The 21,085-nt window shown below is 42.1% G+C and overlaps 9 protein-coding genes across 10 annotated transcripts; 6 read left to right on the top strand and 3 right to left on the bottom strand.

The window, feature by feature from the left end:
* The first annotated feature begins 269 nt into the window (after positions 1-269).
* On the top strand, positions 270-946 carry LOC108113127. Its single transcript, XM_017223629.1, has 2 exons — positions 270-739; positions 793-946. The coding sequence occupies exons 1-2, from the start codon at positions 350-352 to the stop codon at positions 868-870; spliced, it is 468 nt and encodes a 155-aa protein (XP_017079118.1). The 5' UTR covers positions 270-349; the 3' UTR covers positions 871-946.
* On the bottom strand, positions 867-1,811 carry LOC108113125 (methylosome subunit pICln). The gene is made up of 2 exons (XM_017223628.1): positions 1,607-1,811; positions 867-1,523 (listed from the first exon to the last, which is right to left on the bottom strand). The coding sequence occupies exons 1-2, from the start codon at positions 1,723-1,725 to the stop codon at positions 995-997; spliced, it is 648 nt and encodes a 215-aa protein (XP_017079117.1). The 5' UTR covers positions 1,726-1,811; the 3' UTR covers positions 867-994.
* Positions 1,812-2,031: 220 nt separating this feature from the next.
* Positions 2,032-6,498, top strand: LOC108113124. Its single transcript, XM_017223627.1, has 7 exons — positions 2,032-2,695; positions 2,748-2,986; positions 3,039-3,839; positions 4,087-4,253; positions 4,343-5,338; positions 5,521-5,828; positions 5,887-6,498. Exons 1-7 carry the CDS (start codon positions 2,556-2,558, stop codon positions 6,242-6,244), a joined length of 3,009 nt encoding a protein of 1,002 aa, XP_017079116.1. The 5' UTR covers positions 2,032-2,555; the 3' UTR covers positions 6,245-6,498.
* A 313-nt stretch (positions 6,499-6,811) lies between these two features.
* Positions 6,812-7,309, top strand: LOC108112301 (protein PET100 homolog, mitochondrial). The gene has a single exon (XM_017222127.2). It carries the CDS (start codon positions 6,937-6,939, stop codon positions 7,180-7,182), a length of 246 nt encoding a protein of 81 aa, XP_017077616.1. The 5' UTR covers positions 6,812-6,936; the 3' UTR covers positions 7,183-7,309.
* A 1,730-nt stretch (positions 7,310-9,039) lies between these two features.
* Positions 9,040-11,057, top strand: LOC108113356 (facilitated trehalose transporter Tret1). The gene is made up of 2 exons (XM_017223921.1): positions 9,040-9,821; positions 10,248-11,057. The coding sequence occupies exons 1-2, from the start codon at positions 9,120-9,122 to the stop codon at positions 10,935-10,937; spliced, it is 1,392 nt and encodes a 463-aa protein (XP_017079410.1). The 5' UTR covers positions 9,040-9,119; the 3' UTR covers positions 10,938-11,057.
* A 385-nt stretch (positions 11,058-11,442) lies between these two features.
* Positions 11,443-18,345, top strand: LOC108112780 (endoribonuclease Dicer). Of its 2 annotated transcripts, XM_017223056.1 has the most exons (9): positions 11,443-11,523; positions 11,599-11,869; positions 11,948-12,078; positions 12,156-12,333; positions 12,764-13,074; positions 13,131-13,833; positions 13,922-14,479; positions 14,541-14,715; positions 14,775-18,345. In XM_017223056.1, exons 2-9 carry the CDS (start codon positions 11,831-11,833, stop codon positions 17,867-17,869), a joined length of 5,190 nt encoding a protein of 1,729 aa, XP_017078545.1. In that variant the 5' UTR covers positions 11,443-11,523; positions 11,599-11,830; the 3' UTR covers positions 17,870-18,345. The 2 variants fall into 2 exon arrangements, with proteins under 2 accessions (XP_017078545.1, XP_017078544.1); XM_017223055.1 differs by having other exon boundaries at positions 11,452-11,869.
* LOC108112782 (ras-related protein Rab-4B) lies at positions 18,343-19,863 on the bottom strand. Its single transcript, XM_017223060.1, has 4 exons — positions 19,622-19,863; positions 19,472-19,552; positions 19,068-19,400; positions 18,343-19,005 (listed from the first exon to the last, which is right to left on the bottom strand). The coding sequence occupies exons 1-4, from the start codon at positions 19,635-19,637 to the stop codon at positions 18,794-18,796; spliced, it is 642 nt and encodes a 213-aa protein (XP_017078549.1). The 5' UTR covers positions 19,638-19,863; the 3' UTR covers positions 18,343-18,793.
* Positions 19,864-20,088: 225 nt separating this feature from the next.
* On the bottom strand, positions 20,089-20,603 carry LOC108112784. Its single transcript, XM_017223062.2, has 2 exons — positions 20,399-20,603; positions 20,089-20,329 (listed from the first exon to the last, which is right to left on the bottom strand). Exons 1-2 carry the CDS (start codon positions 20,507-20,509, stop codon positions 20,231-20,233), a joined length of 210 nt encoding a protein of 69 aa, XP_017078551.1. The 5' UTR covers positions 20,510-20,603; the 3' UTR covers positions 20,089-20,230.
* Positions 20,604-20,637: 34 nt separating this feature from the next.
* Positions 20,638-21,079, top strand: LOC108112783 (cytochrome b-c1 complex subunit 10). The gene is made up of 2 exons (XM_017223061.1): positions 20,638-20,772; positions 20,892-21,079. Exons 1-2 carry the CDS (start codon positions 20,720-20,722, stop codon positions 21,010-21,012), a joined length of 174 nt encoding a protein of 57 aa, XP_017078550.1. The 5' UTR covers positions 20,638-20,719; the 3' UTR covers positions 21,013-21,079.
* Positions 21,080-21,085: the final 6 nt, after the last annotated feature.

Raw genomic sequence — 21,085 nt, forward strand, 5'->3', positions numbered from 1 at the left:
TTTTACTAGTGGTGGACCATCGTTTAGATTTCGACAAAATATCGATAATTGTTCGGTACTGTCGACAGGGTTTGCCATTTTCTCCCAACCATTGATATTTGGATTTGAATTAATTGAATTAATAAATTATTATAATACAAGAATCTATTATTTTAGGATTGAGTATCTGTTACATTACTTTTTTCTGTATAAAATTTATTTTTGTTTGTTTTCTTTGGCAATCGATGATTGTCTTTATTTTGACAAAATCGATAGACGTTTAGCCACAACCCTGCTTGATAACAACATTTTGGCGGCGTTTCTGTTTACCCACCGTTCTGTTTACCTTTTATTTTATAATTATCAAACAATGTCTATCACTTTGGATTTTAATAGCAAAAACCTAGCCAAGAGCAAACATTTGGATCTACACTACTTGCCGGCAAAAATAGATGGCGATGGCGAAGCAAATGTCGAGCAATATTTCAACAACTACACAAAAGAAGCAACCGACTTTGGCAGTGGAATTCTAACGAATGCTTTGCGGGGATACCCATTGATGGGAGAGCAGCTAAAAGTACCCGCAGGATTTAGGGGTTTAGTTCTCCAAGAAACAAGCAAACCCATAAGCGAATCTTCCGACCGACAGTTGCGTCTTACTGGAGCTTTCGAAGAATTTACCTACTGGAACTACGACAAAGTGCCCTCTAATGGTGACGCCTTTCGGCAGGCAATTCTCTTGGTGGATGTGGCCAAAGCTGTAAGTTATTTAAGCCGCAGAAAATATTGATAATAACAATTCCTAATTCACAGCTGTCACAGCCCGTCAGCGAACAGGATTTGGAGGCTGAAATTGCTCGAAATAAGGAAAACACCAAGGAAAGCCCTTAGCTTTAGTTCCGCTTATAGCGTTTTTATTTATTACTTCAAAATCTAATTCAATACATATATATCCTTACAATTCGTACACCTAGTCTGGTAAAAAAGGGATATCGGTATATAAATAGGTGATGCTTTATTCATCAGCGTCTTCAAAACGCTCGTCGTCGTCTTCAAGGCTGAGACTCTGAACACCATTGCGTCCCAGCGTCAGGTCGTCTTCCTCCTCCATTGCCTCGTCATCCAAACCACCGGCGTCCTGCATAGGATCGCTGTCCTCGGAATCACTGTCCGCTGAATCCGGATGTAGTGCCTGGCAAGTGGTCATGGCGCTGTACATAGTGTCTACGGTGTGAATGTCGTCAGGTAACAACCAGCACTCTGTGACCTCCTCGAACTGCTCATCTACAGCATCCTCAAAATTGTCGTCCGCCTCGTGCTCATCGCTTCCATTTCCCTCGTCTACCTCCGCCTCTGATCCACCGCCATTTTGGCCATTAACCGCTGGCTGCTGAGAATCTCCATACACCCCATTCCACTCCACTTTGTGGTCCAGCATGAAGTAGATACACTTTCTCGGATTCGAGGAGATACCGTGCAGGCTTACCTGCTTCCATTCGATGGATATGCCCTCTGGCAGGTCGGTTGGCTGCCAGGATAATGTACTAAAATCAAAAAAATTACGAATTTAAAAAGTTTGCCGTGATACAAACAATTGCAGACACCGGCAAAGCTTTATAGAACTCACTTTTGGGAAATATAAATTGTCCCCTCGCCCACCACTTTTTCACCCAGTTTAAGCTTGATATTGTTGGCCGTATACAGCAAGCCATGTTCTGGCGGAGTAACACGCATAATTATAACCATTTTAATACAATCTTATATATTTATTGTAAAAAGCGCGAGACAATAATGTACTTTTCGGCGGTCACACTGGTTTAGAGAAATAAAATGCTTTGTTGCGGCTTATAAATCATAACTCTGGTTACACTTTTCATAATATCATAGATCAGCTGATTTTCGACATGAGAGAACCATCGCATATTTTCCATTGATTTAATTCTGTGTTTGATTAGCTAGTATCAAATATAACAACACGGAAACTTATGTTATTGTTATTAAAAAGAGCACTAAAATTTTATTTTATTTTGTCCCAAATCCTATACGATCCGGCAACGCCATACAGAATGTTGCTTCTTTAAAATTTAAGCACAGGTGGTTTGCAATGGGAACCTAATTTCTTAAAGTAATACAACTTTTAAAGGGTATTTAAACCTCTATACGTATAAGAAGTTAAAACTAGTCTTTAGTTATGGACTACCAGATCAGCTCATTCATTTATTCCATCAAGAGGTCATAATTTGGCGCTCTAGCCGCGGTCACACTGGTTCGGTAGCGTCTCAATTTTCAATTTTCAGCAGTTAAAATTCGATGTTAATGTGATAAATTCAGAATTATGTGATCTCGCAATAGGTCTGCGACAAAAAACATTTCTAAAAATAAAATCATTACGGGCGGAAGTGAAAGAAGTAGCCTTCGGATTATCAAATCAAACTTGTCATTGTCCTTTCCGACGTTGTTGTTGTTTTTCCCACATCCGCTGGCAGTCGTTATTGTTGTTGTTGTGATTTCTCGTGGACATACACAGTGTTTACCCGATACTTTCGACGTACTCACGGTCAGATTTGACGGAAACCATGATGGACACGGACCATGCGAACCTAAATGATTTCAGAGATCGCGATCTAGCTGGGCGCATGCGCCGATGCAATTACGAAAAGTACAAGTCCCTTGTGCGCATGCACTTATCCTTCGAATTGGAGCTGAATACAGACGAGTAAGAGAGATATATGGCAATACCGAACTCAACTAAGAATTCTCATAAATAGATTTGATCTTCCCTGCCACGAGATCGTTTACGAGGACAAAGGAAAGCTGAAGAAGTGGAACCGTCTGTCAAAGAAGCATCGCCTGGGGCATGGAGCAGTCGCTACATCCTGTGCCGCCAGCTCTGGCTCAGGCAGTAAGTCCGTGGGTAATAGTCCGACGGAGACACTGCAACAGCAAATTGATCCGGGATTTTTGATGCATCTGCAAGAACTTAAGGAGTTTCTCATGCTGGATAAAAGTAAGTTTAGAAAAACCCAAATGAAGAACTTTATATTAATTTACCCTTGGAGATCTCACACAGGAGGGCCTATTCCGTAAGACTGGGGCAGTGTCTCGGCAAAACGAACTGCGTATGCACATCCAGCACGACAAGCCACTGAATTTAGAGCTTGCCGGTTTCTCAGCGCATGATTGCGCTACCGTGTTCAAAGGATTTCTTTCTGAGCTACCGGAACCCTTGCTCACAGATGCCCACTATCCCGCACATCTCCAGATAGCACCGCTCTGCCAAGCACTCAATGGTCAGGTGGTGGCCTCTGCTGAGCGTCAGCAGCACCTTCTCAACTCTGTGCAGCTGCTGCTCCTGCTTCTTCCTGAAGAGCATCGCGACCTTCTTCAGCACATAATAGAAATGTTGCATGCCGTGGCCAAGCACGAGAAGAGCAACAAGATGAGTGCTGAAAACTTAGCCACTCTTTTCACTCCGCATTTGATCTGTCCTCGGCAACTGCCGCCCGAGGTGCTACACTACCAGGCCAAGAAGATGGCCAGCATCGTGACCTATATGATAGTTCGTGGCTTAGACATCTTTGAGGTGCCTGGAAAGCTGTCCACTGATATCCGGGCGTACTTTCTCGAGCGCAAACGAAAGAAAACAATGTCACCGGAACAAACACTCGACGAGTCCATCTCGGACATCTCGACGGTCAACACGGTGTACACTTTCGTAGACCGGGCTGCCACCGCAGCGGCAACCAATACAAACAACACAGACACAGAACTGGCCCAGCTTTATGCCCATATCCAGAGCATGCCGGAGTCCTCTAAGAAACGGCGACTGATCAAACAGTTCAACAAGCAAAATGGGCAGGGTAAATTAATTTATATTTACAGAAAAGCTTTTAATATTTCCAATGCTGGGTCTTATGATTTAAATACTTCTGGTTATTATAAAATCGATTGGTAATTGGTTACAGAACCCTATAATTGTTTTCAATATTTTTAAAACTACATAAAGTAAGAGATTTGTAATGACTGTTTAAGTTCCCTTGCTTTTATAATACATTTTTTTAAACCGCACACTTGGATATTTAACTATATATTTTTTCATTTGATCAGGAACACCGTTGCAGCTGGTGGTAATGAATAGGCTGAAGAATAATGAAGCCACTCGAAGTGCAAAGTCCCTTGGTGATTCTATTAAAAAGCACATTTTCCACAAAAGTCTTATGTCGCGCACTCCGAAAAGAGTACCACCCAGTTTTCATTTGGCTGGAGGGCCCGAGGTAAGTCCTGGTTTTTTGTTACGCATACTGTCATTTTTTTTTTTTTAACTAACCGCATGTGTTCTCATTGTTTGTATGGTCATCGCCAGACGCCCAACATGTCGCATGTGAAACCGCCGAAGATGCGTGTCCTTTTTCAAAGTCCCACTCCACCAACACCCACCTCATCGACCATCACCAGCGTCACCCTGGCCACTAACCCCCGGCATCAGCTTCAGAAATCCATGTCATCCGTGTCCCTTAAGATTGAGTCCTCTTCCTCTGACAGCAGCTCCAGTTGTGCGGCTAGCGGTAGCATTTCTGCTCCAGTTAGCCGCCAACAGTCAAAGGATTCACCTTCTGGCGGATGCGCTTCTGTCGCTGGCCAAGACTTAGATGAGATCGATGCAGATTGCTGTGTAACGCCTTTGAAGATTATGTCAGCAGTTGCAAAGCAGTTAATCGACAAGAAGAGTGTGGCCTGGGACGAGCACCGGCTGCTGGAGATCGAAGAGTACTCGAATCCCTCCACGCCCGTCCAGCAATCGTCGCGTTACAAGTCAGAGCCTAATCTCTCGAGTATCCTACCGCAGGTAGACGTAGATGAAGAGGACGATGGTGTATTAACGCCCATTGTGGAGGGCCGCTGCACAATGGCAGCAAGCAGTAGCCATATGGGCAGGTCGATAACCCGCAAATTGATGAAGGGCGTCAGCATGGGTAATCTTAGATTCCCGTTCAGTACACCCGAAACGACCAAACGGCTCGTGCGTAGTGTTTCGGCAACTCTTAGGCGGCGTCCTAGTGGCGAAGAAGGAAAGCACTGCCCCTTGGCCGCGGATACCCCACTGCTTGAGGATGTGGATGACAGCGATGATGACGACGAACATCGTAGGGAAGTAGATGAGGAGGGTGATGATACGCTGTCGGAAAACAATGGCAGCTCGAATGAACTGCCCGCAATGGCCCTGGGTTATCAACAGATCCTACAGAGCAGCGTCTACCGCAACATGGATCTCATCACGAGCACACCAGCTCTCCATATGGGCCGGCGTTCGATGTCGCCTATAACAAAGTCTACTCAACGTATGCCCAAGGCGATGCAGGTGCGACGAAAACCCATTAACTTTTTTAATTGATTGTTTACATGATAACTAAAATCATAATCAACACTTAAAAAATGTTGCCCTTGAAAATGTATTTTTAATGTCAAGCTAAATACTATGTTCTCATTGAAATTGAGTAATCCCTACTTACATTTATGACAACTTTGTTTACCCTATTTTAGGAATCTATTATGACTCCACGTTCACGAAAACCCGTTATGTTGCTAACAGCATTGGCTGGTAATGGAGATAAACAGCTGAACCTGAGCTTTGCCGAGCAAGAAGAGCAGGATTCGATTGGTTGCACACCCACCAAGCAACGGGAGCCGCCTTCGCTGCACAGCGAGGATGCCACTTCGCTAGGAGGATATGCAGATATCCTAAGGCAGCAGCAAAGCTTTGCCGTATTAAACTCCAGACAACGGACAACCAGCAGCAGTACCAGCAACGAAGACTCAAAGCCCTCGAATGCCTTATCTAGTGATTTCAAGTGAGTTCAGATCACACACCAGCATAACAATGGTTTTGACATTTCTATTAATCCTTAGGGAATATTTGTTAACGCGCAGCGTGCTTACCGCCAGTCCGGCGGATTTATCGTTTGCCAGTCGATCGGATGATTTTGGAGGAGCCAGCACTACGCAGGACATCGACGATTTGGACGAATCCGATTTGAGTCCCAGTCTCCTATATTGCCTGGACGGGAATGAACCTAATTTGGCCTCACCCTTTGGCAATAGCAACGGCAGAAAGCGATCGGCGGGCACGCCTTTAAAGTCAACTCTAATTCCTGACCTTGATGCGGATAACAAGGAGAACATAGAAAACCTTCAGGAGGAGCACTCTCGTACCAAAAAGCTGCTAATTACTTCTCCCGAGGAGTATCCGGGCGAAACAGCCCTCTAGCTTTAAATCGAACTTATCGCCTTAAGGTATTTTCATAATCTAACGTTAAAACCGTTGTACGGTTTTAAAAAATCATCTCTCATCAAAATGTTAAAGAAAAAGTTTGCTTCCTTGAAAAAATGTTTTTGGTTTGACACGTTCCCTCGTTTTAACTCGACCGCGTTCTAATAGTTTAGCTTAAGATTTTACATTTTAAATGCATGCCTCAAAAAATTATAAAGATACATATATAATAATATATAATTGGAAAGTAATCGGTTTTTGAATTGTATGGTTTAAAGGTATCATAAAATGACCAGCTTTGTGGGGGGTTGATGAAAGATTATACTAATAAAGTAATTGAATTATATTTTTCAAGTACTTGCGATAGCATTGTTAAGTGTATGTATTTTGTTGCGCAATTCCGATGTGAAAGGAGCTATTATTTAGTAGTTGCCTTAGAAAAGTAATAAAATTCTTTGTTCACAAGGCTCTTTTTCCAAAAAAAATTTATTAAATTGAAGTGTCCCAAAAACGTCTTTCGAACTTCTGTCCCAAAATACGAGTAAAATTATTCAACACAGATCACGCTCAATATCAAACGCTAGGCAACACTGGCATATACGTAAACAGCTGTTTTTTGTTGATTGTTTTTAGAAAATATTCTACGTAAATTAAGTTTTATTTCAACTTTTAAGCAAAGAAAACACGACATGGGAACTTGGGTGCTGGAGGTCGCCAAAATGGGCATGTATATGGCCTTTCCGGTGACGCTGTTCCATCTATTCAACCAACCGGAATATTTTGAAGAATGGGTAACCAAGAAGAAGCGGGAACTCTATCCCCCGGAAAGCAAGAGCCATCACGAAGAGCTACAACGGGCCATAAGGGAGCACCACGCCCAGCACGACGCCAAAATGATGAGGGCCATGGAGGAAGCAGAGGGAAAGAAGAAGTAGATGATTCATTACCACTACTCCAGATAATCCCACGTTATATAACCGGGGGCAAGCAAACAACCGATGCTCCGGATGGATGTGACTAACTGTTCTGTAACAACGTAATAAAGACTTGTATTTAACCGAACAACACTCGAATTCTGATAAGTGTTTACCACTGTAAATCATCAGGAAATAACTATGATGCAGCTCCAGGGGATACTTCAAAATTCATTCGGTGTCCCATGTCCATTATCTGGCAAAAACAATTCAATTGCAGGCCAAGAGCACTTAGTATGGGTTGGCTTGATAAGGCCATTACATGAGCATTGACATGGTTCCAAGTGGGACCCACAAGGAGAGAGGGCTACTTGAAAATGGGTTATTCTGTCGAATATTATTACCCGGTAATCGCTTATCTGCGGCCATGCCTGCGCTCCACTCCCACTCTCAATCCCCTGTCCGCCCTATCATAGGAGTCCTCAATTTTATTCCACGGGCCATCAATAGGCGGTTCACTGATAACCGATAGCGCCGCTTGACCGCCAGGTGACCGTTGCGATTTGACTGTGCCACGGTTAAACATTCTACAGGTATTCGGCGATTTTGTCACACTTTGGGGTCCAATCGGGATCAATTCAATATGGGATTTTTCTACATGTGTTTTCGGCGTGATGTGATGCGATGTTGGTTGCGACAAAGATTAGATGCACTCTTCGCGATTTACGCTCATTCAATTATTCCGTAGCGTCTGCCTCCGCTATTATCTGCTTTTCACACGGCAGCGTCGAACCAATTGTGCCGTAAATAAAAAATACCGGAAATGTATGACTTAATCAAGCCGAAGATAGGGTACTCTTAAATGGGATGAGATTTGTTCATGTTGTTTTAAGCATATTGATTATTGGGATTAAATACCAAAGCAATTTTTATTTGTTTTGTTTTCGTTGTTCTCAAAGTTCAAAAAAACTATTTGGATAATTACATACATATAATTGATTACCAATGGAATCTTCAAATTCTCATAAAATTCTCAAATATCACCCATAAGGACACTTGTTTAGTAATAAAGATTAAATATTTCACTGGACACAACATGATTAGAGGAATATGACACATTAGCTCAGGTTTTAGCACCTCATAGAAAATTAATATAGAATGCTAAAACAAATGCTTAAGTAAATGTATAAGCAAGATAATTTAGCTTGTATTTTGTTGCTTAACTGTATAAAACAATTAATAATAGATCATGTTAACATGGGTCTTATAACTTGATTTTCAAACAGGCCTTTACATTTTCATAGTCAGATTTATTTCATTTACTTCATAGTACTAGTAGTATCCCATCCTGTTTATCTACTTTTTAGTGCGTTTCACAAACTATTTTTAAATAAATTAAAAGTTGTTAATATATAAAATAACAAACATAGCTACTCACCAGTTGTAATTCGATTAATTCTCTAAAGCCATTCGAGTTATTCTCACAAAATAAAGATGATGAAGCAGTTATTGCGGATTTTTTCTATGTCAGAGGGAAGTCCCTGGACCACTTCGACTGACCCGAATCAAAACCAATTCCAATCCGAAGGGCTAGTGGGCATACTTAACCGCAGGGCATAATCTGGGAATTGTTATAGAAGCACTTGATTGCTCGTATAACGACATGTGTTGTTGTCGGAGGCGGGCGTTTAATTAGCTGCTTCGGCTTTCAACTGATTTTGGGCGCTTTCAATGACGCTGTGCCTCCTATCATCTATCACCTGGTGTGGGGGAAACTATTGGGAACTGATTTACGGCTATGACTTGCAGTGCTTGACTTCTCGGCCAACGTCGCTGCTTTAGTTATCGCATGGAAAGCGATTTTTCCAGCGAAATAACGGTCGCGTGGCGATTTCAGTTCATTCCCAGCGATCGAGAAGAGAGCACCTAGTAAAAGTACACCCAAAGCAACCATCATCATGTCCAAGGGATCCGTATTACCGCAATATATTGCGGGCTTGTCGGCCAGCTTTGGAGCTCTCTGTATGGGAGCCTCCATTGGTTGGTCCTCGCCGGTGGAGAATATGATATCCGTTAACTCGGACTATGGATTTCCCATAAGTAGTAGTCAATTTGGATGGGTATCTTCGCTTTTGACCCTGGGCGCTACGGTCATCTGCATTCCCATTGGCTTCGCAATCGATTGGATCGGCAGGAGACCCACTATGTTGGCTTTAATCCCACCCTATATGGTTGGCTGGGTGCTGATGCTATTTGCAAATAACGTGACCATGCTGTACTTTGGCAGATTCATCCTGGGCGCGTGTGGCGGCGCCTTCTGTGTCACTGCTCCCATGTATTGTACGGAGATTTCTACAACGGCGTTGAGGGGCACCATTGGCGCCTTCTTCCAGTTGCTAATTGTGTCGGGGGTGTTTTATGGGTATTTGGTGGGGGCCTTTCTGCCGCTGCTCACCATCAATATCCTGTGCGCTATCCTGCCCTTGATCTTCGCCGTCGTGCACTTTTTCATGCCAGAGTCCCCCGTTTACTTGGCCATGAAGGGCCGTAACGATGATGCTGCAAAGGCTTTGCAATGGCTGCGCGGCAAGGATGCCGATATCGATGATGAGCTAAAAGAGATCCTGGAGGAGTCCCAAAAGCAGAATGATTTGCCCCAGGTACGTAGATATTTAAGTAATAATTCCTAGTCAATCTAAGTCGAAGCATTAAATATTAATATCATTGAAGAAACTACTTTAAATTTGTTTTTCAAATTGGAGTCTTTAATTTAAATTATAAATTATTATTAATTAATAATTATTATAATTTTAAAACTATTATCTTATTTTTTATTGCTTAGGGCTAACCAAATAGGGCGATTACAGCTTTGGGTTGTTTTAACAGTTTCAGTGTGTCGAGTAATAAAATGACGTTTCTGGTCAGAATAGATCTGTTTGAGTACATATATGAAATAGATAGTATCGTTGCTTATAAATATTTTGATTTGGCTAGGATAATAATTATAGGATTATAATTATACCTCACTTACCTGCTTATTTAAAACGCATATGTACCTAAAGAGCTATTATATTTGTAAATTATAGGTCAACATTTTGTCAGCCCTCCGACGCCCCATTGTTTTGAAAGGTCTTGGAATCGCTGTGCTCCTACAGGTGTTCCAACAGTGGACAGGAATCAACGCTATCCTCTTCTACTCTACCTCAATTTTCGAGGACACTGGCTCTGGTTTGAGCGGCAGCGATGCTACCCTTATCATTGGATTTACACAGGTTACCAGTACATTGGTGGCCGTAACCATTATCGATAAGGCTGGTCGACGAATCTTGCTACTAATCTCCGGCATTCTTATGGCCGTGACCACTGCACTGATGGGAGTCTACTTCCAGCTAAGTGAAAGCAATCCAGGTTCGATGGACGACTATGGGTGGCTGCCAATCAGCAGTATCTGCATCTTCATAGTTTTCTTCTCAATCGGCTTTGGACCGGTACCGTGGCTGGTGATGGCAGAGCTCTTCTCCGAAGATGTCAAGAGTGTGGCGGGATCGATTGCCGGTACCAGCAACTGGTTGTCGGCCTTCATGGTCACGTTGCTCTTTCCAATCCTCAAGAGCTCAATCGGTCCGGGACCTACGTTCTGGATCTTCACCGTGATCGCAGTACTCGCCTTCTTGTACTCGCTATTCTTTGTTCCGGAAACCAAGGGCAAGACGATAATTGAGATTCAGCACATGTTGTCCGGCGGAAAGGTGGAAAAGAGTGAGAACAAGAGTTAGACCATGAGAGGCTTAGACGTAATTATACATTTTCTGTTTATGTTCTCTTTAAGCCAATAAGAAAAAGTTATGTTTAAGAAAGTGACTATTATAATCAATAAAATCAAGAAAAATTAAAAACATTGTTTTTTCTATTAAGTTTAAAAATTGTTGTTTTAAACTTCCGGCGATTTAAAATCAAATTTTCAATTAACGTCATAAATAATTTGTTATCATCCTAACAGTATGCAACTTAAGAAATATAATTTAATTTATAACTGACAAAAAATCCTTATCACTTCTTTGTATCTATTTTCTTCGTTAGAATAGCAAACCCCTGTTTGGTTTTTATTTGTCAATTACCATTAAAAGTAAATTTTTATTATTAATAAATCATATAAAACTTAGTGATAAAATTGGAGAACCAAGCCCCTAATGGTGTGACCATAGAAGGCTGAAGCATATTTCGCAAATCATAATCTTTAAGGAATCTAATAAGAATCGCTGGCCACGCTGCCGGCATTTGTTTAGTTCTTTGTGTTTGACACTTAACATCGTTTTCTTTAATTAATTTTCGGTAGTTTACATTTTAGACGACTAACTTAAGGTAGAGAGCCCAAACAGAACAGACTTCGCAAGTGGCGTGTGAGAAAGGTTTTTATTCATACAATTTGGGCCGCAGGTGACTGCCACTTAACAGCGGAAAGGTAAATCTCTAACGCCGAAAAAGTAAAAACCGGTGATTCCCAGAATAGCGAGCCGGCATAAAAGCGAGTGTGATAAAGAATTCCATTCGATCTGACCACGTCAGCAAAATCAGTCAAAACGCCATTTTGAAACAAGCCTTCTAGAGCTACGCATCGCAATATTTTCGCAATTTTGTAGGCAGAAATTATCAATTATTTTTTTAAAATATGACCGACACCAGTAACCTTGACGCTGCAGAAATAAAGGTGAGCTTTTTGGTCCTTCATCCTTTTCACCTGAACATTTATAACTGTTACCTTTAATAAATAAAAAATCATGTTCAGCCCCGCGACTACCAACTGCGCATCGTGGATTATATTACCAAGCACAATGGTATTATCTACTTACCCACAGGCTCCGGGAAAACCTATGTGGCTATCCTGGCCCTCAAGCGCTTTTCCAAAGATATGGACAAGTGAGTGGAGAACATAAATCAGATTCATACTATTTACGTATGTAGCTAATTGCATACTATTTGATTACAATTTGTAGGGCCGTCGAAAATGGGGGAAAGCGGGCACTGTTTATTTGCAATACCGTGGAATTATCCCGGCAACAGGCGGTGGCCGTAAAGAGGTACACAAATCTCAAAGTCGGGTTATATCTGGGCGAAAATGGCGTGGACGACTGGACGCGCGGCCAATGGACTGATGAAATTCGAGATCACCAAGTAAGTACATACCGATAAGAGCGATCGTCTCGAAAGTAGATATGCATTGGGGTGGCGGGGTGCATGACGTGTCCCTACGGATCCATTCCTACTTTTGGTCATGTACAAAATACTTACATACATATGTATCTATGTGATATGCGAATCAGCAGTTTTATGGTCCCTGTGAACCGGATTTCACTGAGTAATCATAATTTTGCTAGCCTACAAACCTATACACATAGTTCATAACTTAATGTATTAATCAATGCTTTTAATCAAATCCTGATTACTGGAATCTTGCAATTGGTTCTTAAAACTGTTTAGTTTGCATTTTGGAAATAAATTATTTGATTTTGAAATGTCTACGAAACTGTCAATAGATTTCTGTAATGCCTATAATAAGCAAAATATCTCGCGTAAATAATCATAACCACTGTAATTCCAATAGGTTCTAGTGGGCACGGCTCAGGTTATCTTGGACTTGTTCACCCAGCGCCACCTTAATTTGAATTCCATAAGCATCGTTATCATAGACGAGTGTCACCATGGCACAGGTCATCATCCATTCCATGAGTTTATGCGGCTATTCCTCTGCGTTGACCGGAATATAGCATTGCCGCGCGTTGTGGGGCTCACCGGAGTACTGATTAAGGGTAATGAGATTAAGCAAGTGGCCAAGAAGCTCAAAGAGCTGGAGACCACATATCGGGGAAACATCATTACTGTGTCGGATACCATTGAGATGGAAAATGTGATGCTGTAAGTGTTGTCAATTCGTTTTCTCGACTTTCTTATTAAGTGCACATTTTATTTAGCCACTCAACCAAGCCGAAAGAGTTTCTTCTCACATATCCAAATCAAATCCAAGTGCTTAAAGTTGTCGAGTCAATTCGGTCGCAGATTGAAAGATTTTTTAAAACTCTCGAATACATGGACATAGGCATTCAACCAGTGCGCAGATCCAAATCATTACAAAACCAGCGTGATCCGCAGAAGAAGGGTACATTGAAAACGATGTTCAACGATTTCCTGTTTCAGCTGCAGGAGTACGGAATATATGCGGGCTCTATAGCCATCGTCTCGTTGACTGTTGAGTTTGAGGTAAAGAGGCGCCAGGCCGAGACGCTTAGCCTGAAACTAATGCACAGGACGGCCATTTCCTTGTGCGAAAGCATCCGCCATGCGCTGGTGCAAAAGCTACGTGACTTATTGGATGATGAAGAAGAGCCCGATGACAAGACAAACAATGCAGAGACTATTATGAACTTCTCCACCCCAAAGGTTCAGCAATTTCTGCTATACCTGAAGAAGACTTTCGCTTATAAGGATCCAAAGGATATCTGCTGTCTGGTTTTCGTAGAACGACGCTATACCTGCAAGTGTATCTACGGCCTGTTGCTGAACTTCATCGATTCTACGCCGGAGCTACGGAATGTGTTAACTCCTCAATTCATGGTGGGCCGTAACACCATCGCGCCAGACTTTGAAAGTATCCTGGATCGCAAGTGGCAGAAATCGGTATGTGTGGAAGGGCCAAATTTTCTGGATACCTATTTCAATCCAGCCTTTTCATTTGCATAACTTAAAAAAATTACTTTTCTCCCAGGCTATTCAGCAATTCCGGGAAGGCACCGCCAATCTGATGATTTGTTCAAGTGTTCTGGAAGAGGGCATCGATGTGCAAGCCTGCAATTATGTATTAATTCTAGATCCGATCAAAACCTTTAACATGTACGTTCAGACAAAGGGTCGAGCCCGTTCCAAGGATGCTAGTTTTGTCTTGTTTTCCTCTGAGCTGGACAAGGTTAAAATTTCTCAGCAAATTAGTCAATATCGCGAAGCCCACGCCGATATCTCTGCATATCTTAAGGAGCGTGTTTTAGAGCGAACTGAACCGGAAATGTACGAGATTAGTGAACACTTTCATGAGAGTTTGCCACATTTTATCAATGAGTTCGGAGCCGTTTTATTGCCCAGCAATGCCCTGATCCTGCTCCATCGCTATTGCCAGACCATGCCATCGGATGCCTTTGGGTTTGTAATTCCGTGGATCAATTTAGTAGAAGAAGAAGAAAGCATACGTCTTTTCGGTCATTTTGCAAAAGGAAAAAAAGTAATCTCCGTCAAACTGCCCTTGAATTCCAGCCTAAAGGACACAATTTACGTAAGCTGCACGCTAAGATTGTGGAGATGTTAAAATTATATTATTTCATTGATTATTGCAGAGCGACCCCATGGACTGCGTTAAGACCGCCAAGCTTTCGGCTGCATTTAAGACATGTAAGCTACTCTACGAAATAGGGGAGCTGAACGAGAGATTCCTACCCAAAACGATTAGAGAGCGCGTTGCTGCTATTGCTGACGTTCACTTCGAGCACTGGAAAAAGTACGGCGATGATGGTGCGTTTCTAAAACCTAAGCATTAAATCTGTTTTCTTACCTTCATATTTTACGACCAGTAACTGCAACAAAGCAACATGATGAAAAGTTCCGCACATACAAGACCGACTGCCCCGCAGAGTTCTTCGATGCACGACCTCGGGTGGGCGAGGTATGTTATGCATACGAGATCTTCTTGGAGCCCAAGTTTGAGCGGTGTGACTACACGGATCACATGTATATAAACCTCCAGACACCGAGAAATTATGCCTTATTGTTGCGAAACAAGCTTCCTCGTCTTGCGGAGATGCCGCTGTTTAGCAATCAAGGTAAACTGCATGTCCGTGTTGCAGATAACCCTCTAGAAGTGGTTATAGAGGAATCAGATCAGTTGGAGCTTCTCCATCATTTTCATGGCATGGTGTTCCGCGATATGTTGAAAATCTGGCAGCCGTTCTTTGTACTGGACCGACGCAGCAAAGAGAACTCTTACCTCGTAGTCCCCCTTACCCTGAATGAGAATCAACAGAAATGCATTGACTGGCACCTGGTAAGCAAGTTCCAGAGGTTACCCCAAGTCAAGAAGTTCAGCGTGCTGCAGCGCAAACAGCAACCTGCTCCCCGTCCCGAGGATCTCGAGGGCAAAATCGTGACCCAATGGTATGCAAACTACGAAGAAAAGCGAATGCTTGTTACAAAGGTACATCGGGAACTTACCCCGCTTAGCTTGATGGAAGGGAGCAACCAAGAAAAATCATACTACGAATTTACCATGTCAAAGTACAGCAACCATATTGGGGATGTTGTGCACAAAGACCAATTTCTGATCGAGGTCAGGGAACTTACGGAGCAGCTAAATTTTTACGTCCAACAACGCGGTAAATCCTCTGCTCAAAGCAAAGCCAGGGCAAAGGTTATTCTGATTCCAGAGCTTTGCTATAATTTTGAATTCCCCGGAGATCTTTGGATTAAGCTGATTTTCCTGCCCAGCATTCTACGCCGCTTGGACTTTCTCCTCCACGCGGAGTCCTTGCGAAAGCGATTCAATACATATTTGGGACTTCAGCAACTGCCTCTGAACAGTGCGAATTATTGTCCCAAACCCATAGAAATTGATTGGTCTCTAAAAAGGAATGTCGATACTCTGGGCAATGCCATACCCACTGACGATGTCGAGGAGCCGCGATCTCTTTTGGAACCGATGCCCACAAAGTGCGTAGAGACGGCAATGGAAAACCTGAAGATAACAGACTTTGAAAATCCCTGGCAGGAGTACATGGAACCGGTGGATCTGTCACGAAAAATCATGAACGCTTATCCTGTGGAGCTGGACTACTATTATAAGTTCACTATGGGTCAGGTTGCTCGGCTTGATAAGGTCGAGTTCAAAGATAAAGAGTACTGGGCAGAGACTCAATTCCATATGCCCAAAGGTAATATCTATGAGTACAGAACTCCGGCCAAAGCAGGAGATAATCTCCGGGCTCTAATGCCCGCAATCCCGACCGTTCGTGGTTCAGTGAACACACTGCCCATACTGCAAAAAACAATTTCCAAAGAACACATTACGCCCGCGGAGCAGGCAGATTTTCTGACCGCAATCACTTCCTCGGCCAGCGCGGATGTGTACGACATGGAGCGCTTCGAGATGCTTGGTGATTCCTTTCTCAAGTTAAGTGCCACGCTCTACTTGGCCAACAAGTATCCGGATTGGAACGAAGGTACCCTCACACAGGTTAAATCCAAGCTTGTGTCAAATAGGAATTTGCTATACTGTCTCAGCGAAACGGACATACCCAGGAAAATAAGCAACATACTGTTTACTCCTCGTTACACATGGATTCCACCCAGCGTTAGTTTACCCCACAATGTGCTGTCATTGTGGAATGAAAAGCCAGAATTGGCGCAACTAGTGGGTCCGCACAATCTGCGTGATCTTGCGCTTGGTGAGGAGGAGTCGCTGATCAAGGGAAACTGCAGCGACCTTAACTATCGCAACTTTATCGATGGCTGCCAATCAAATCTTTATTCCCATCACGCTCGCTCAGATTTTTCCACCGAAGTAAACTTCTGCGTGGGCCTGGCAAAGATTGCCGACAAGGTGGTAGCTGATACTCTAGAGGCACTTCTTGGCGTGATCGTAAAAAGCTATGGACTGCAGCATGCTTTCCGGATGCTTGAATACTTTGGCATTTGCCGGGCTGACATTGGCAAGCCTCTTACCCAGTTGTTGGACCTCAAATTGAGCGGCGAAAAGATGCGGGCAAACGTGAACACTACCGAAATCGACGGCTTTCTTATTAATCACACTCATCTAGAGCAAAATCTGGGCTACACGTTCAAGGATCGGGGTTACCTTCTTCAGGCCCTTACTCATCCATCGTATCCCACAAATCGTATTACTGGGTGCTACCAGGAACTGGAGTTTATAGGTGATGCCATACTAGACTTTCTTATCTCCGCTTATATTTTTGAGAACAACACGAAAATGAACCCTGGCGCGTTGACAGATTTACGCTCCGCTTTGGTCAATAATACGACTCTGGCCTGTATTTGTGTGCGACATAAGCTGCATTACTTTATCCTGTCAGAAAATGCATTGCTCTCCGAGTCCATATCAAAATTCGTACAATTCCAGGAAAGCCAGAGGCACAGGGTCACCAACCATGTACGTATCCTGCTCGAGGAAGCCGACATTATTCAGTCTACTTCGCTGGAATTAGATGACGAAGTGGATATGAGGGAGTTAAAGGAGGCATTGAATGCAATTGACAGCAAGCCAAGTACTCCGCCAAAGGGTGACTTCAACATGTCGATGAACGTGGATGTCCCAAAGGCTTTGGGCGACGTTCTAGAAGCTCTGATTGCAGCCATTTACCTGGACTGCCGAGATCTCCAACGCACTTGGGAAGTGATCTTCAATCTTTTTGAGCCGGAGCTTAAAGAGTTTACGCGCAACGTTCCTATCAATCCTATCCGCCAGATTTCTGAGCACAAGCTGGCCAATCCTGTCTTCAGCTCACCTGTTATCGACCAGGACAAGGTGATGATTAGTTGTCAATTCACCTGCATGGAGAAATCGATCAAGGTATATGGATTTGGCAACAATAAGAGCCAGGCCAAATTGGCAGCTGCCAAGCATGCTCTCCAGAAGTTGAGCAAATGTGACGCCTAAGATGATATTACCCCAACAATCTTGTTTTCCGTTTTACTTTTAGCGGATTTTTTTGAAACTGCATTGCTTTTGTTATACGGTTTTGAAAAAATCTTCTCAAAGTGCAATGAAAAACAATTTTGGTAAAGTTTTTGATTGCTTTTATAATTGACAGATAGCATCGAATTTAAAAATATTAATAATTCTTCCATTTCATTTTAAACGATATGTAGACACTTTTTACTCATAAAGCAGTGTTTTGATTTATATGACTTAAATTTAATTTTAAATAATTTCTTACATTTTTTTCCTGTCAAACAAATTTTTAAGCTCTATACACAGAGATAATATTTTGAAACAAGTATTAGTGTATGTACTGTTTTTACTCGCAAATTTCGAAATTTGTTTTGTTATTTGTTAGAAACGAAATCTAAGACTACCCGAAATTAAAAACTCGTTTCTCTAGATCAATAAATAAAAATTTCCATACAATATTATTTTGTTTATGCGTTTTTATTTATCGCGTGCATGTTTGAGTTAGATTTACAATCGGCGACGTCGTCAACGACGGAACGCCACTTATTTACAATAAAAATGCTGAGTGCATTTTTCTTACCCTCCGAATCTGATCCGTGTGCCTATTCTTTTATTTTTCGTTGTTCGAGGGCTTTTAGTGCTTCACGAAATACCAATCATAGTAAGTAACATTTGGGATAAACCCGAAATCATGGGCAATTAAAAAGGTTAAGATTATGTTAAAAAGAACCGAAGAGCATTATGCTTACATTTGGAATGATTAATCTAGCAAGACAACATACTAACTAAAACAAAGTGGACACACACAAGTAGACGATACAATTAAAAGGAATGCGAGTGTGCATTCCGGGTTGAGATAAAATAGAGATTATTTTTGCTCGCTTATCCAAGGTGCACAAATAGTGCGGTTTAAACGCGACAGGTGCAATCCGGTTTGTTGATGCTGCGTTGTCGTGTCTGCAAATTGCGCAGGGCTGCTCCGCCGTACTGTATACCACTGCCAATGCGCTCGGGATCCAGCTCTCCGGTCTCAATTTTGGCCAAGATGGTTTTTGAGCACTTTAGGAAAGCCTCCTCAACGTTCTCGCCCGTCTTCGCGCTCGTCTCCAAAAAGATTAGCTCTACAAGGACATATGAAAAGCGATTAAAACCATGCTGTTGGCGGTAGATCTATAAAACAGACCGTTTTCCTGGGCAAAGGTGCTAGCCTCTAGGAAAGTAACATCACGTGCCTCCTCTAAGTCCTTTTTGTTGCCCACCAAGAGGATAACAATATTTGGGCTTGCGAGGGTCCGGGCATCATTTAGCCAGTTAGTCAGGGCATTGAAGGAGTCCCGAGACGTAGCGTCGTAGACTAAGAGAGCTCCAGCAGCACCTCGATAATAAGATCTCGTCACTGAGCGGAATCTCTCTTGTCCGGCCGTATCCCATATCTGCAGCTTCACTGATTTGCCGCCAACGTTCACAATACGCGAACCAAACTCCACTCCAATGGTGTGCGAACTATCGTCTTTAACTGATGGAAGTATATGATAAATTCAGAGCCCAGAAGGAATGTAATGTAGCATACTCGAGCTACCAACTTACACTTGCTCTCAATAAAGTGATGCAACAGACAACTTTTTCCACTGCCTGCGCTGCCAATTATCAGGAATTTGAACAGGTAATCTAGGTATGTAACCAGTACCGGAATTAATTAGTATCGCTCAATAATGAGATAGTTTTGTGATGACAAACCGTATGTTTCCGACATTGTTTTCGTTCCCCTTCTACGTAGTTCTCTCCTTTGTTTTGTTTTTGTTATTGGACTTTTTCCGGCGATATCGAATTGTTGGTGCGGATGGGCACCAGGATGTGCTGAGAACACGATAAAAATCCACAATATCTGGCGGTATAAGGTCCTTTAAACCATTAGAAAACAAAAGATTGCTTAAAACTTCTGACTGTTCCGTTCAGTAAGGAAGAATTAGAAAAACGTAATAATACCAAAAAAGCGTGGGTGTGACCAGCTGGGTCCAAAACTTATTCATACTGCATTTATATATTTGTTTACTGTCTTCTTCTTAATTTGTACTTAAATGATATATATATTTAAATACGTATATAAACTAACATCGTTTGCATATCGATTCTTAAAATTTCTTTTTTAAAGACCTGAGCATAAGAAAAAATTGAAATGGTAAATAAGAAATAAAATACAGATATAACACAACTAATATGTATTCATTATTCAATCTACAAAATTACTGATCGTCGTTTTATATTGCTTATATGTATGTATATTTATGTATTTATGTACAAATTTAATACATCTTAGGGTTCCGCTAACATAAAAAAACAAATATTTTATGAATCCTTTTGTTTCTCTGAAACGTAGTTTTGATAGCAATTAATTGGATCCTTGGCTGTATAAACTGAATACGCCAACTTGCTGCCCCTAAAGTTCTGCAAAATTAAATCAGAATTGAATGAGTACTTGAAACTAGCAGCTCTGATAAGAACTTAATGCCCCACCTTCATGTCACCAGATATGAGAGTCCACAAGAAAACGAAGACAGCTGGTATGACTGTACACAGGACAAACAGCTCAAAAGTGTTTAATTCTCCAAAAACGGATACTTTCATTCTGATTTCTTGATTTTAAAGAAGTTTTAAGAAAATAAAATTTTTTGATAACTTTGTTGTTCTCACGTACGCCTCACAGAGTTGTCACAGTGCACACTGCGCAGGAAACTTCAATCTAATGGTCACACTGCTGTGGTATAATTTAGGAAATTCTTGTAGTTTCGATTGCGACTCTTTTGGTGGGACATAAAAGTTATTAAAACTACTAAAATGGCTTTCCGCATACCTTTTGGCAAAAAGCACGCTGAAATCGCGAGTTCCTTGTGAGTATGACATGCTTCACATTTTGCTTCAGGGAACCGCTTGAACACAGTCATCCTGGCAGATAGCCTTACACATTGCATAACCATCAAAAGCAGAACTAATTTCCTTTGATTTATAGCATCCGTTCTGGAGCTGGATTTGGAGGAGCTGCTGGCCTGGCCGTGCTCTACTACACCGACTGGAAGCTTGTTTTGCAGTACGTGCCCATCTACGGTTCCAAGTTCGACAAGAGCGAGTAATTCCGACATAGGGAAATCCACTTTTAGCCTCGATGTTTTGCTTGGTGAATAAAATAAGTTAAAACAACGCCTG

Source organism: Drosophila eugracilis, unplaced genomic scaffold (genome assembly GCF_018153835.1).
Source record: "Drosophila eugracilis isolate 14026-0451.02 unplaced genomic scaffold, ASM1815383v1 contig_90, whole genome shotgun sequence".
Taxonomy (NCBI): domain Eukaryota; kingdom Metazoa; phylum Arthropoda; class Insecta; order Diptera; family Drosophilidae; genus Drosophila; species Drosophila eugracilis.